Source organism: Typopeltis vanoorti, chromosome 12, assembly GCF_054136105.1.
Source record: "Typopeltis vanoorti isolate ZY-2024b chromosome 12, IOZ_Tvanoo_1.0, whole genome shotgun sequence".
NCBI classification, from domain to species: Eukaryota; Metazoa; Arthropoda; class Arachnida; order Uropygi; family Thelyphonidae; genus Typopeltis; species Typopeltis vanoorti.
This window is the reverse complement of record NC_143560.1, coordinates 3,917,104-3,931,396: the sequence shown is the minus strand read 5'-3', so window position 1 is coordinate 3,931,396 and position 14,293 is coordinate 3,917,104. Positions and strand designations below refer to the sequence as shown.

Below are 14,293 nucleotides of genomic sequence, written 5' to 3'. Positions count from 1 at the left end.
ATGTAAAAAATAAAATAAAAAAATTACAAAAATATACATAAGATAGATTTAAAAAATGGGAAAAAATTTCTTCGACACAGATCCACAGTACAAATGTACTATAGGTTTACTAATGATAAAATACCCGAAAAACCTATGAAAGAATACATATATATTAAAAAAAAAAAAAGATATGATATAATTTTTTGGATATCTTTTCATGGGTGCGAACCGCAGGAAAGAAAATGTAAACAACTGCTTTCTTTGGGGAAAACCTATAGAACAAAGTAATTTCAACATGTATGGCATTGAAAATTAAGCATGGAGATAATAGAATAATAAGCAAAGAATGTTTAGTTATCATTGAAAGCCTGAAAGAGTACATTAATGCATAACATTATACATATCTGCAAGGAGATGTGTTTTGCATTATGGGAGATACTGAGATAGGAGTGATGTTAGCTTGCTTTTTGTAAAGGTGGAGACCTTTGCAACGAGTCGCCCGGTGTTGTACTACCTTACCCCAGTCCTGAAGATACTTTCAGGCCCAAACTTTGTTTGCTCACACTTGGATAAAGGATTAAACTAAATTTATTATAGTCTAACCAAGTGAAAAATAAACTTTCAACATTTTTCTCTAAATCCAGATTAATTTAATAAAAAGGTGGCACACTGTTTGGCAACTCCTATAGGTAGAAATGACCTTGCTGATGCTTCTGCCTGGTATCTCCACTTGGGCCTGGCTCCCACTGAAGAGACCTCAATAAAGGTCAAAGCCAGTGCGGGTCAGACTTGGGTTCCGAGAGGCTCTGCTTGGGAACAGGTTTTTGCCTGTCTCTGAGTGGGGCCACCGCTGAGATTTTGGCTCTGCTTGGTGGTGGGGTGAGCCTGCCACTGGGTAGAGCCAATGCTGAGAAGTTCTTCTCGGTGAAGGGGTGAGCCTGTCATTGAGTGGAACAACACGGATTTGGGCGATCTCTCGAGATCGTCTTATTTTTAGAGCCCGTTTCACTTATTCTCCACCAGCTTGCTCCACCTTTGCAACGAGTCGCTCAGTGTTGTATTACCCCAGTCCTGAAGATACTTTCAAGCGCAAACTTTGTTTGCTCACACTTGGATAAAGGATTAAACTAAATTTATTATATTACTGAAAGAGTACATTTGGTCTCCAGGACAGAGAAACCAGATTATCTAATCATAGTGCATCGCACTACTCATACAATACATTTCCAACTTTTTGTGGGTGAGAATATGACAGACTAAGATTACCTAGGTGGATTAATGCAATTAATAGTGCATTAGAAGATCAAAATATAAGACTGACAGTATTAGTTTATCTAATAACTTTAGTTTGATAGGTAGCTAGTAATAATGTAAACTTAATGTAGTATTATCATGATATTCTGAACATCCCTTAAGGGCACATATCAGGAATTGATCATGATAATTCATGATAAAATATCTGAAAAACCTATGAAAGAATACAATATATATTAAAAAAAAAAAAAAAAAAAAAGAGTATGATATAATTTTTTGGATTTCAGATTTGGATTCAACTTAAAATACATTAGTATCCTAATAATTTCATTAAAAAAGTTTTAATTTGTTTACCAGTGTGATAATTTTGATATAACAAATTTTTTCACCGACTTTCTAATCATGACCATACAATAAGCAGCGTTTGTGCCCTGATCGGACATATGTTTTTAGGATTAAAATAAAATCCACTTTTTAGAAATTTTTATTTTTTATACTATTTCTAGAAATTTTAAAGTGCCCATTCTCAGTAGAAAGGTCTGTTTAATTGCTAGTCATAGCCTTATTGAGTATATATTCTCAGAAAAGATATGTACGTGCTTTTGAACTATTTTTAAACGTCATAATTTATGTAAAAGGAATAGGCTCACTATTCATCAAAAAAAATTCTGCCACTTTCATGTTCTTAGCATAATAATAAAAGTTGCTAATTTGGTGAGTTTGTTTGTTCTTTTATATCTTATTTTACACTTTCTATGAAAAAAGTTGTATGTTTCTTTTATAACTGTTATTGCTTTTACAGAATCGTCAACCATGTTTACCCTCAAAACATTTCATTCGTCACTATTTCATCTCCTTCAGTGAGGATCCTGTCATTAAAGCAGTTGAGGAATACAAACAAACACAAATGAAAAATAAAAATTCAGGTGATCTAAGGTACAGTTATTGTCATTTAAAAGTATTAAAAACTTTTCTTTATACAGGAACTTCAAAAATTCTTGCTGTATCTTAAAGAATTAACTCATTTCTTGGTGCAAGTGTCAGCATTAAGCACATATGAATTAAGAATGTCAAAGTTGTCATGTGCTATGCTGACTACTTCCTACAAGACATCTTCCATGTAGCCTCTATGCTGCAATCAGTGTACTGAAATCTAACCCACAGGATCAGTAGCCATTGCATTCTAACATGTACAGAAAGAGTAGAATAGAGAATGAGAGGTTATCTAGCATTAATCTTCCAAAATGACAGTTTGTTAAGGTATTTAGTTATTGAGGACATTAGCTTTAATATTATGCTTGTTGTAAAGTCTATGGATGATAATTGTAACAACTATAAATTTTACTATGCAGATTTAAATGAAAGTCAGTTGAGGAAACTTTCAGAAGAGAATAAAATGGAATGAAAATGTAGTACATGTAAATTTAATAAAGCATAATAAAGTGTGCAAGCCACAGCAGATGACATTCTATGACTCAGGTAAATTGGTGCTATGCCAATTTAGCAAGTGTGATCACCAATTTAATAAGAAGCAGACAACTTAAAAAGTACTACTGTGGAATACACACAGAAATATATCTATTAAAATAGAAGATTTCATATCCACAATGGTTGGACAAACAGAAGAAATCAAAACTGGAAAATGACTGAAGTTATACTATAAACTTATTTCATCAAATAGTTGACCTAATTAAACAGGTAATTAATAGAAATTTGGAATGTGCCATATCGATATGTACATTCCCTTAGCAAAGCTGTAAAGATTACTGGATTTTATGATTTTTTGGTCATCAGGACTTTTTGGTAGTTTGGAATTTGCTATATTTAGTAGACTGTATTATACTACTGCAGAAAATATTCCTATTCAATATATATTTTGAATATTTATAACAAAGCAGTTGTGAAAAGAGACCTTCATTGTAGGCTACTAAAGAGTTGTCAGTGCACAATATATAGCCTCTCGCAGTCAAGTCATCCCCACCTTCCTGCAGTATAGCCTGTTTCCACAAATGGGGCTCTGGTGAAAATCTAGCGAGCATTGCCACCACAAAAATATATCTTCTCTAGTTGAAGGAAATGCCAACTAGACCTCTAGGTGGTAGATATCTATCATCAGTTGGTAAAATACCACCTGGTATTTCTGCAGTCAAAACACCCCAATAGTGAAGTCGTCCTTCTTGGGGACTTAAGTATCCACAATTCATATTGGCTTTCCTTCTCCAGTTTCACCAATCAAGCAGGCAGAGATGCTGAGTTTTATTGTTATTGTTATTAGACACCTCTAGGGAGTCCAAAGACTCATCGAGGGAGGGTACCTGCTCTACAGGTCTCTCTCCACCAACTGACCACAACCACACCAACGCCATCTACTGACGATGACTACCACTAGTATTTCCACAGACAATCACAAACATCCATGCCCACGGCGGGATTCGAACCTGCAGCCTTTTGGCTGGAGAGCGGATACGCTAACCACTCGGCCAGCCAGGCTGGCAAGTTGTTTGCCATCACCAATGACCTATCTCAGATTATCAGTCTTCCTACCAGAATACCTGACAACCTTCTCCAATTTGCCAACATACTTGACCTCTTCCTAACAAGTTCCCCTTCCAAGTATATTGTAGTTGTCAGTTCTCCTTTTGGCGAATTGGATCATACAGGTCTCTTTTGCCACTGAACAACCTTCACCCACCAATTCACAGTCTGGTGTCCTTTGGCCCTACAAGGATGCCAACTGGGAAGACCTCTATGACTTCTATTCCTCCTTCCCATGGTCTGACCTCTGCTCAGACTAAATAACAGAAATCATCCTCACAGGAATGAAGGCTTTCATCCCTTATTCCATTCCAAATTCGTAGCCACTATCCAAGCCTATGTTCTCAAAAAAGTGTGAAAATGCTGTAAAGGAGAAAACCTCGGCTTACCACAAATGGCTCACGACCTAAACTCCAGCTGCTCACTCTCTATACTGCAGCCCACAACAGTCGTAAAAGAATCATCAACAAATTCAAGTCAGACTCTGAAAGGGCCAAATGCTGCAAGCTTGCCTCCTGCCCAAATGGCAGTTGCTCTTTCTGGTCTCTTGTCAATGCTGTTGGGTGCAATGCAACTTTTGCCTACCCAGGTTTCTGCCATTCTCCCATCCAGATGTTACTGTAGTTATCTCACCTAAAAGACAAGGCCAATTTACTGGCATCACTCTTCTCTTCCAATTCCTCCATTGAAGACAGAAAAAGTTCCCTCCACTGTACCAAGAATGGTTCCCTTCATGTTACCCACAGTTCTTCCAACAAAAAGAAATCTGAAGAATCCTTAATAACCTAAATACAAACAAGGCATCTAGTAGTCCTAATGGTATCTCACTATTGTGTTAAAAAATCGTTCGACTATCATCTAACATACAACATGGAAACAGGTCCACATCCAGCCCATTCCAAAGAAAGGTGTTAAAAGTCAACCATCGAACCACTGTCCAGTTACCTTCACTTCTGTTCTCTCTAAAATTATGGATAAGGTCATCAACAACCAACTCTTGAATCACCTAGAGACATATACTAACTAATCCGTGACCAGCAGCATGGATTCTGCCACTTGCGATCTACAGCTGATCTTCCTTTCATCACCCACCTCTGGACTCAAGCCATGGAAAAATTTGGAGAAACTCATGTGGTTGCCCTCGACATTTCAAAGGCATTTGATTGGGTTTGGCACTTTGGCCTACTTAACAAACTGCCATCCTATGAGTTATCTGCTTTCTACACTTTGCAACTAGATGATCAACTTTCTACTGGTCACTCACTACGTATCATGGTGGACGGTTTTCTCTCCTCAGATTTCCCCATCAATGCAGGAATACCCTAGGGCATAGATGGCAAACCTATAGCACGCCAGAGAATTTTGCTGGCACGTCAGCAATTTAGAGGTGACGTTCTTTTATACGCCTATAAATTATTCAACCTTTGTTAATTGTTACAATATGTACAAGTTAAATTTTGTTTTACACCAGAAAGCAGCTATGAAGATGTGCATATGATTGGTGCAGTATTAACAAAAGATTGTGTGACTCAAAGACAATCGACAATTGTTGAGTTGAAATATTAATTCTCTTCAACCAAATTCCATAACATCTGAAACTGTCACAACAACATTCACTATATACAGGTAACCCTCGTATAACGCGGTACTTATACAATGCGGTTTCGATATAACGCGGTCTATAAATTGTAGTAACCCTTTATCTTTTCATGTTTTTCAACGCACGACTTAAAAATCAAATTTTATCTTCATTAAATTTGCATCTGCCCATATCCCACATGCAGTTATAAGTAGCGAATTTATATTAAAAAATACCCTTTAGCACGTATGTACATCAATTGTTTATCGTATAAAGTATTTATTGTTGAAAATTGTCTTCATTTTCTGCCAGGAAAGTGCATTAAAAATCATAAGTGTGTTAATCTCGAGCTGAGCACTTTATTTTTTGGTGAGTTACATACAATATGTAATGCTTTTTTTTTTATGTAAAAAAAATATTTTTACAGTAATGGCCACTTAGAGCGCTTTTGCGATATACGCGTTTGTTAATAAACCCACCCACTGTACACTGCCAAGGTAACAATTGAACAAGACTGAAGATACATTTGGTTTTGATCAGCGCATGAGACTCAACCTGTACGAACTTCTTCATAAGTACTCCAATCTCTTCAATAGTGAATTAATTGATGGGGAAATAGATTTAAATGAGGAGGAACTGGTACAATTAATAGATAACGTCAAACCAAATGGCGGGGAAAGTTCTGCCGAAGATTCTGATTGTGATGAATCCGTTAAAGAATTCAGTTTAAAGAAATAAGCAGAAGGATTGGATTATCAATAAAATAACGATCTCTTAATGGACCACTCCAGAAAATTCATGAGACAATTTGATATTTGTTTAGCTCCGTATTATGAACTTAATAAAAAAATTGCAGCATAATGGTAAGCAAGGTCTTATTACTGACTTCTTGATAACTAAACCAGCCGAAGTATGCAATGAGAATTATACTAATGATGTCCAGAGATTTCAAGTGATGACGATGTCCAGCCACTCATAAATAAAGAACATATACAAAATGTTAGTTTTGAAGAGAGTGATTAAAATATACACTTTATTTTATTTTGCCTAAAACATTTATGTATTATGTGCAATGAAGTTTACGTATGATTTGTAATTTTTATAAATTTATACTGTACTGTATTTGTTTCATAGTTTATGTTTTCTCAGATTACATGAATAACCCGAATTAAATAAAAATATATTTTTGTTGGATATGTCATTGTTTATATAATCTTTAAAAAAAACGATTTCGGAACATAACCCTACTTTTTCTATGTGATCTGAGTCTCGCATAACACGATTTGTATAACATGGCATTTTTGTGGAACCTAACATCTGCGTTATACGGGGTTACCTGTATTTCTTAGTTTTAACACATTCACGACGGGATGTTGTTTATCGTTCTGATGAAACTTCTTGTTACCGGCGGGCTCAACTCACACAAAGTTTCAACCTTTGGTTAAATTTTATTGCTGCTTGTTTGCGTTTGAGCTGGCAGGGAAACTCGCATGCATTATATGGCATATTTCAATTCGTGGTAGAATTTTATTTGAAGTTAGCCTTTGTGAGCTGTCATAATGACATTGAGAATTTCAAATGCAATAAAACAAATACTTATTTCATGTAATTGAAAAATTGAACAATAGTTTTTAGTTAGATACTGTTTCTGTTTTTGCTTGAGTCTATACAGCATAGTTTCTGTGAGAAGGGATATGCGATTAATTAGTTAGTGCCGTTTTTATTCCTGCTGTCTGTAATTGTACTATTTGTTGAGAAATATGTTACACAGACTGTGCAAAAGCCTCTGTACCTTATTCATGGATACAATAAAACAACTTGTTTTTCTTGTATCTGCAGTATAATGGCTGTTGGGAGGACTTTTCTCCCGCTGGGGGGCAGGAGTTACTATCGCCTCAACGTGAACATCTTTAAAAATTTTTTGTGTGCAAGGCATATGCAATACTTTTTTCATGTCTTTTTTTTTCATAAAGTAAAATCAGGGTTGCCAGTTATATGCGAGGGTGAGTTATTTTCGAGTAAATATGATAAGCATTTCGCCGACAAGTTGACACCTTTCTGATGCTTCCCCTGCTCAGCTAACTTCGATGGTGAGTTACGACGCACAAATATTTTTCTCACTACCATTTTTTTTTTTTTTCAAACCAACATCATTAAAATCAATTTAATAATATAATAATAAATTTTACACTGAATAATATTATAAATATAAAATTTATTTACAAAATTATTTATAATTATTTATAAAATATTATAAATATATATATATTATATAATCCGTGCGGTTAGCCTAGTGGCTATGCTCTTCGCAGCCTGGGGAAGGAGTGTCCTAGGTTCGATTCCCGTCAGTGACGTAAGGAGCTGAAGGATCTTCCTCAGCCATAGCCAAGTTAGCCAGTCTTGGGCATGGACAGCAGGGTTTTTTTCCCCAGTTTATTCTGGGGTTTTTCATCCCACAAAGCAGGCAAACTGGCCTTGAGAACTCAACACTACAGGTCATAGGATACACCAGGGCATAAGGCTGACCACCTTATCCTGTAAATGGAGTGAGGTCCGATGATCAATGGACCCTTGACACCGCAAGGTAAAAGAGGGTATAAGGAAGAAGATGATGATGATATATTATAAATTTATAAATAAAGAAATTAATTAGTTAGATTAATTTTTCCCCTATTAAAAACTGCCCAGCACGTCAGCAACTTGATTGGTAAATTTTTGGCACGCTCACATAAAAAGGTTCACCACCACTGCCCTAAGGTTCTGTTCTTTCATCTACTCTACTCTCATTCTTTGTATATAAATTACCTGCTCTCACTGACTTCCAATCCTATCCATAGCTTTGCTGATGATAGTATACTCCATTCTTCCTTTTCATTCAACAAACTGTGTAGTGCTCAAGTATTAGAATCCTCAAGATATACCACATCCAGTTACCTGATCTCGGATCTCCTAACTGTATCCTTGTGTAGTAAGGCCAACCTTGTAAACTTCAGTGCCACTAAAAGTCAGTTCTGTCTGATCTCTTGCAAGAAAAATCTTGCATCTCTCCCTATTACCTTCAGTAATACTCCAAACACAATTAGATTTTTCTTGTATGAGTTGCACCTTCGATCTTTCCTCACACAACTACATTTCAACTATAGCTTCTGTATCTGGCAAAAAACTTGGTATACTTTTTTTGCACAAGACCTACTTCACACCTCCACAGCTGCTAACTCTGTACAAATCCCAAATCTGCCCACCTATGGAATATTGCTCCCATATTTGGGGTGGTGCACCAAAATCCTCTCTAAGATTGCTCGATTCTATTTGGAAGAGGGCATTCCAGCTAATTAATGATCCCTCCCTCCCTCCTTCCCTCTCTCTCTCACAGATGTGTAGTTTCTTCTGTCTCTTCTACAGATGGACAGTGCTCTGCTGAATTGGCTACTATTATTCCTTTAATATCATTAAAACAAGTGCCACTGCTAGCCAACATCCTTTTACAGTGCATTTTGAAACTCACCAAACTGTAAACTCACTGTCTCCTCTTTCATTTCTCTCTCCTTTGGAGCACTCTCCCCCATTCAGCCTTTCTTAAAGATTACGACCCTTAGCTGTTCAAGCAAAATGTGAACAGATTCCTCCTTTTTTCTATTCCTCTTCCCACATGCGGCACTAATGTGCTATAGGTTTTGTGGCCTTTCGTGTATAGATCAGATTTATATACCACTCATTAAATCATACTTTTACTGGAGTTAATATGAATATTAACTGGAGTTAATATGAATATATAATGAAATTGGAACCTAGTTGAAATAATACCTCTTTCTCATAAAAGTTTATTATTATTGTATGACACCTCCAGGGAGTCGTAAGACTCATCGAGGGAGTTCACCTACTCTACTTGTCTCCATCATCATCTACACCAGCGCCATCTACTGCTTACTACCACCATCACCACTAGTATTTTCACAGACAATCGCAAACATCCACGCCCACGGTAGGATTCGAACCCACAGCGTTTTGGCTGGAGAGCGGATACGCTAATCACGCGGCCAACCAGGCCGGTAATTTTAAGAAAAATTCAAATTGTATTGTACTAGTAAAAAATGCACTTTAATTAAAAAAAAAAAAAAAAAAAAAGTTAATTTCTACTTCTGTTTATATTATGTCACATAATACTCTATTATTTAACTTCTGTTTATTAATTTATCCCCTCTCCTTCCCCTCTTTTCATAGTGGTTTCCGACTGGCAATTCATCTGCTTGCTACAGAATGTTATGATGAAGTAATACCAGCATGTAGTTTTGAAATTGAACATATGGGACCAGATATGGCAGAAGCACTTTTAGTAAGAGGAACATTCACTCTTTTCCAAGGACAGACCGAGAAAGCATTAGATGATTTCCAACGGTTGCTGTCTCTAGAAAGTGTAGATGTTAAGGTAAAACTATTTTAACTAGAAAGTGTAGATGTTAAGGTAAAACTATTTTAAATCATAATTAAAATGCACATTAAGAAATCACCATAGTGATTTTTTCCTTTGCATTTTAAGTTTTTGTTATTTCAAAATGTAAATACAATGATACCTTGGCTAACAAGTGACTCGGCTAATGAATGTTTAGTGGATGCGATCACTAACATAAACAGCATGAACGGTTGGGCCATTCCAGGAGCTTATCTTTTCCATCTGTATGTGTGTGACAAAGAAATGAGCAGACCACATCACATAGGGGAGACCCACCAACCTGACTGGGTTGTTTACGTTCGAGACAGCGAGAAGTGAGACGCCTCATACCAGTGTCAGTACAATGAGCATTCTGTGTGGCTGTGAATGCGAGAGGTAAGTGCGATAGCATTTATTCTTTACTTGGCTAAATTCTACTCTCTCTTCTTTGGTGCATCAATCCAAAAATTGGTAAATATAGCATCACGTCACAACATCCTGTCTTGTGACTTCCTTTTTATCTCTTCATAACTCTTAGCGCCAGTTAGCATCATTATGTTATTTATATATGAAATTCTTGGTCTGCCTCGTGGCCTCTTTCCTTCTACAGTCCCCTCCATTATTTCTGTAATCAGTCTCCCATGCCTCAAATGATGTCCAATTAGGCTTTTTCTTCTCATATTGATATGTTTCATTAATGACCGCTCTTCATGAACTATATTCAGAACTTCTTCATTACTTTTCTTTTCTGTCCAACTAATTTTCATCATCTTTCTCCAGCACCAAATTTCAAATGCCTCCAACTTTTTCATGTCTTGTTTTGTTAGAGTCCAGGCCTCACAACCATATAATACACAATGCTCCATATGTATGTTTTCACTAGCCTTTTTTTTATTGGGGGATTAATTTATAATTAGTAAATTCTATTCTTATCTAATTAAATAAATAATATGCTATATGTCATATTTCTTTTATATTTTTCAGAAAAAATTTTCTTGACAATGGGTTTAAAAAAAGTAAGTGACAAACCCAAGGGAAGCAGATTGTTTCTCACAATTGAGCAAAAGAAAGAAATAATTTCAGCATATGAAAGAGGAATCAGAATTGTGGATTTTGCAGTCAAGCATTGCATAGCATCATCATCAATAGCTACAATTTTGAAGGAGGAGATTAAGGCACCTTCAGTTGCAGCTGGTGTGAAGACCTTGGCCTCTCAATCCCAAAGAAGTTCTGTGAATGAAGAAATGGAAAAGCTTCTGATGATCTGGATAAATGAGCGTGAAATGGCTGGTGACACTATGACTCAAGAGATGATCTGCAGCAAAGCCAGAATGATTTATGAAAATTTGAAAAAAAATGTGGCAGGACACAGTGCAGCAGAAGCAGAGGAAGAATTCAAAGGAAGCAGAGGATGGTTTGAGAAGTTCAAGAGAAGGTCAGGGATCCATAGTGTAATTAGACATGGAGAAGGAGCCAGTGCAAATAAAGAGGAGGGTGAGAAGTTTGTTAGAGAATTTCAGGAGTGGACCATCATTCATAGATACAAGCCAGAACAAGTGTTTAATTGTGACGAAACTGGGTTGTTCTGGAAGAAAATGCCCAAAAGAACTTTCATCACAAAAGAAGAGAAGTGTATGCCTGGGTACAAACCTATGAAAGATAGAATAACTCTTTTATTTTGTGCTAATGCAAATGGTGATCTCAAAATTAAACAAATGTTGGTCTACCACTGTGAGACACCAAGAATTTTCAAGAAGGAGAATGTTTGCAGGCCCATGCTTAGTGTTTATTGGAAGTCAAACACCAAGGCATGGGTAACAAGAAGCATATTCACAGAGTGGATCGTGTTTGGGCCCACGGTGAAAAAGTACCTGAGAGAAGAAAACTTGCCTGAAAAGGCTGTGCTTCTTCTGGACAATGCTCCAGGGCACCCACCTGGCTTGGAAGATTTGGAGGCAGAATTTAACTTCATCAAGATAAAATTTCTTCCTGCAAACACCATAACTATTTTGCAACCCATGGACCAACAGGTCATATCAAACTTTAAGAAATTGTATATAAAACACATGTTCCAAAGATGTTTTGATGCAACTTCATTTACCAGTCTGACTCTGAGGGAATTTTGGAAGGATCATTATCATATCCTTCATGCTATTCAAGTCATTGCCATGGCATGGAACGAAGTGTCAGTTAGGACAGCTGTCTGGAAAAAGTTATGACCAGACTGCTGCAAGATAAGAAGTGCTGTTTACAGTGTTCAAGATGCTGAAGATGCTGCTGAAAATGCTGACTTTGTAGATAAGATAGTTTCCTTGGGGAACATTTGGAGGTAAATGAAGAAGATGTAGAAGAATTAGAAACTCAAAAGACAACAGATGAGGATCTTGAAGAGTTGAAAAAGCAATTGAATAGGAAGAGAAAGAGTGCTCATCAGAGGAGGAGGACAGCAATAAAAAGGGAAGAATGCCAACAGGTGACATTAAAAAAATGCTGCACTACTACTAGGAAGAGTTTCAGTCTTTGGCTACAAAGTGGCATCCCAACAAAGCTGAAATGAACAGACTTTGTGCCTTGGTTGAAGACAAGTGTCTGAATCACTTTAAAACATTCTGAAAAAAAGAGAAGTTCAATCAACTTTGGACAGATTTTTGACTTCTCCTTTAGCAAAGAGACAGAGGCCAGCTACTGAAGAAGAGGAGACTTACCTTGAATAAACTTGGAAAATTTGGAAGAAGAATAGTAAAAACGTTGTGTACATATTTTTCAGTTTAATAAAGTGTATATAATAGTGTAAAGATCGTCATTTTTTCATTCTACTTTCCATTCTCCTTCATCTAATTGGGTAGCTGTTCATCTCAGCCTTTGGCGAGTTTTTGTCCTTTTATAGTGTGCTTTTTACTATTTTATAAAACTTATTTTTAAATAGTAGGCGGCATCCAGAACGAATTAAACGATTTTCTATAGAAACCTACGGGAAATCACAATTCGGCTAATGAATGTGATTCCAGAACGAATTATCTTTGTTAGCTGAGGTATCACTGTATTTCTTAATTAATAACATAAACTTACTCTAGTTTATGTAACATGCTTGCATTATATATTTTGCTTGCACATTTAAATATATTGTTATTTTGGTTTTATGAAAATATATATATATTAAATTTCAATACTTTCTTTCTGATTTTGTTTTTAATTTTTAAAATTTCACAAATTTATATCCAGTAATATTTCAGAATTAGATTAAATTAAAATGCAGCAGCAGATAAATTGACTTATTTTATATACTTTTTGTGAAAGGTACTCATTTTAATAATAATGCCAATTCTTAACCAGTGTAAAATGTGCATCTGCACATATCGTTATGTAATATTTATTTTGAAACATTCTAGTTACATCCTCCTCTGTTCACAGTTGAATTATAAATGACAACTTTGTTCTACTGGTTTTGAATTTTTTTTCTCAGGGTGTGTTTTATGATTCAATATCAAAAGTCCATTGTTTCATTTTATTAAAAAAAAAGCATTAAATATAAAACACTAACACTGTTGCCTCCGCTGAAACGTATTGCTTCTGAAATCAGATGGAAAGGAAAAATTACACTGTATATAATCTGACTTTCTTTTCCATCAAGGTATTTTTTTAGGGAGTAGCAAACAACTCGCATTCTGAATTTTACAAATAGGTATCTCTCTTGACATTTCATTGTGTTGTACTGTTGTGTTTGTTTAAGCCAATACAGAATACAATTTGGTTCACTAAGTCCCAAATTGCCTGTTCATCCTTGTTTATCCTTAAATTTTGCAGTATGTGCATTCATTTTTTGTTGTCTATAAACAAAATCTATATAAATGCAGGAACTGTGAGCATCCATAGGAAATGCAATCATTTTTAGTACTTGTAGTTTTTTGAACTGGGATTATGAATAAATAAATGAAACATAAATTACAATAAATAGTGAATTCTTGAAAACTTGAACTATATGCTTATTTAATAACATAATTGTTTCATTAAAATAATCTGTGAGCATAGTTTTTTAAAGCATTGTCATCCCCCTGATATTACTGCATTGGCCTGGAAAGGAAATGTAGTTGCAAAAATTAAAGTATTCTACATTTCCTTTCCAGGCCAATGCAGTAATATTTCCCATTCTATTTTAAAACCCTTGCATATTAGGCCCACTGGCTAGTCATGGCCAAGTAATTTGATTATTTTAATATTGCCTGTTTTAAAAAAAAAAAGGTTTCTGGTAGGAAGAACCCTTCTGCCTCCATATGAGACTACCTAACTCATTTTACACTTGAAAAGCCCTGATAAAGATCTTTGCATCCTCGAAAGGATCACATTCCAGATGTTTTCAACCAAAAAGCATTCTTAAACCAACTGAGCTAGGCTTATGTGCTCTAAATGATTACAACTACTTCCCTTAGCTTTTTTTTTTTAAATTTTTGCTGGGCATCCACAAATGCCGTATGGTCACTCCAGTGCTCATTGATGTGCCACACCAGGCTTTGCCA

The 14,293-nt window shown here is 35.8% G+C and overlaps 1 protein-coding gene across 1 annotated transcript in view; it reads left to right on the top strand.

The window, feature by feature from the left end:
• The window catches only part of LOC150100551 (mitochondrial import receptor subunit TOM70-like), a 189,622-nt gene that overhangs the window by 86,851 nt on the left and 88,478 nt on the right, over positions 1–14,293 (top strand). The window contains exons 5-6 of the mRNA XM_090401832.1: positions 2,039–2,172; positions 9,572–9,776. Coding sequence (XP_090257958.1) covers positions 2,039–2,172; positions 9,572–9,776 — 339 coding nt within the window. The remainder of the gene's footprint in view (positions 1–2,038; positions 2,173–9,571; positions 9,777–14,293) is intronic.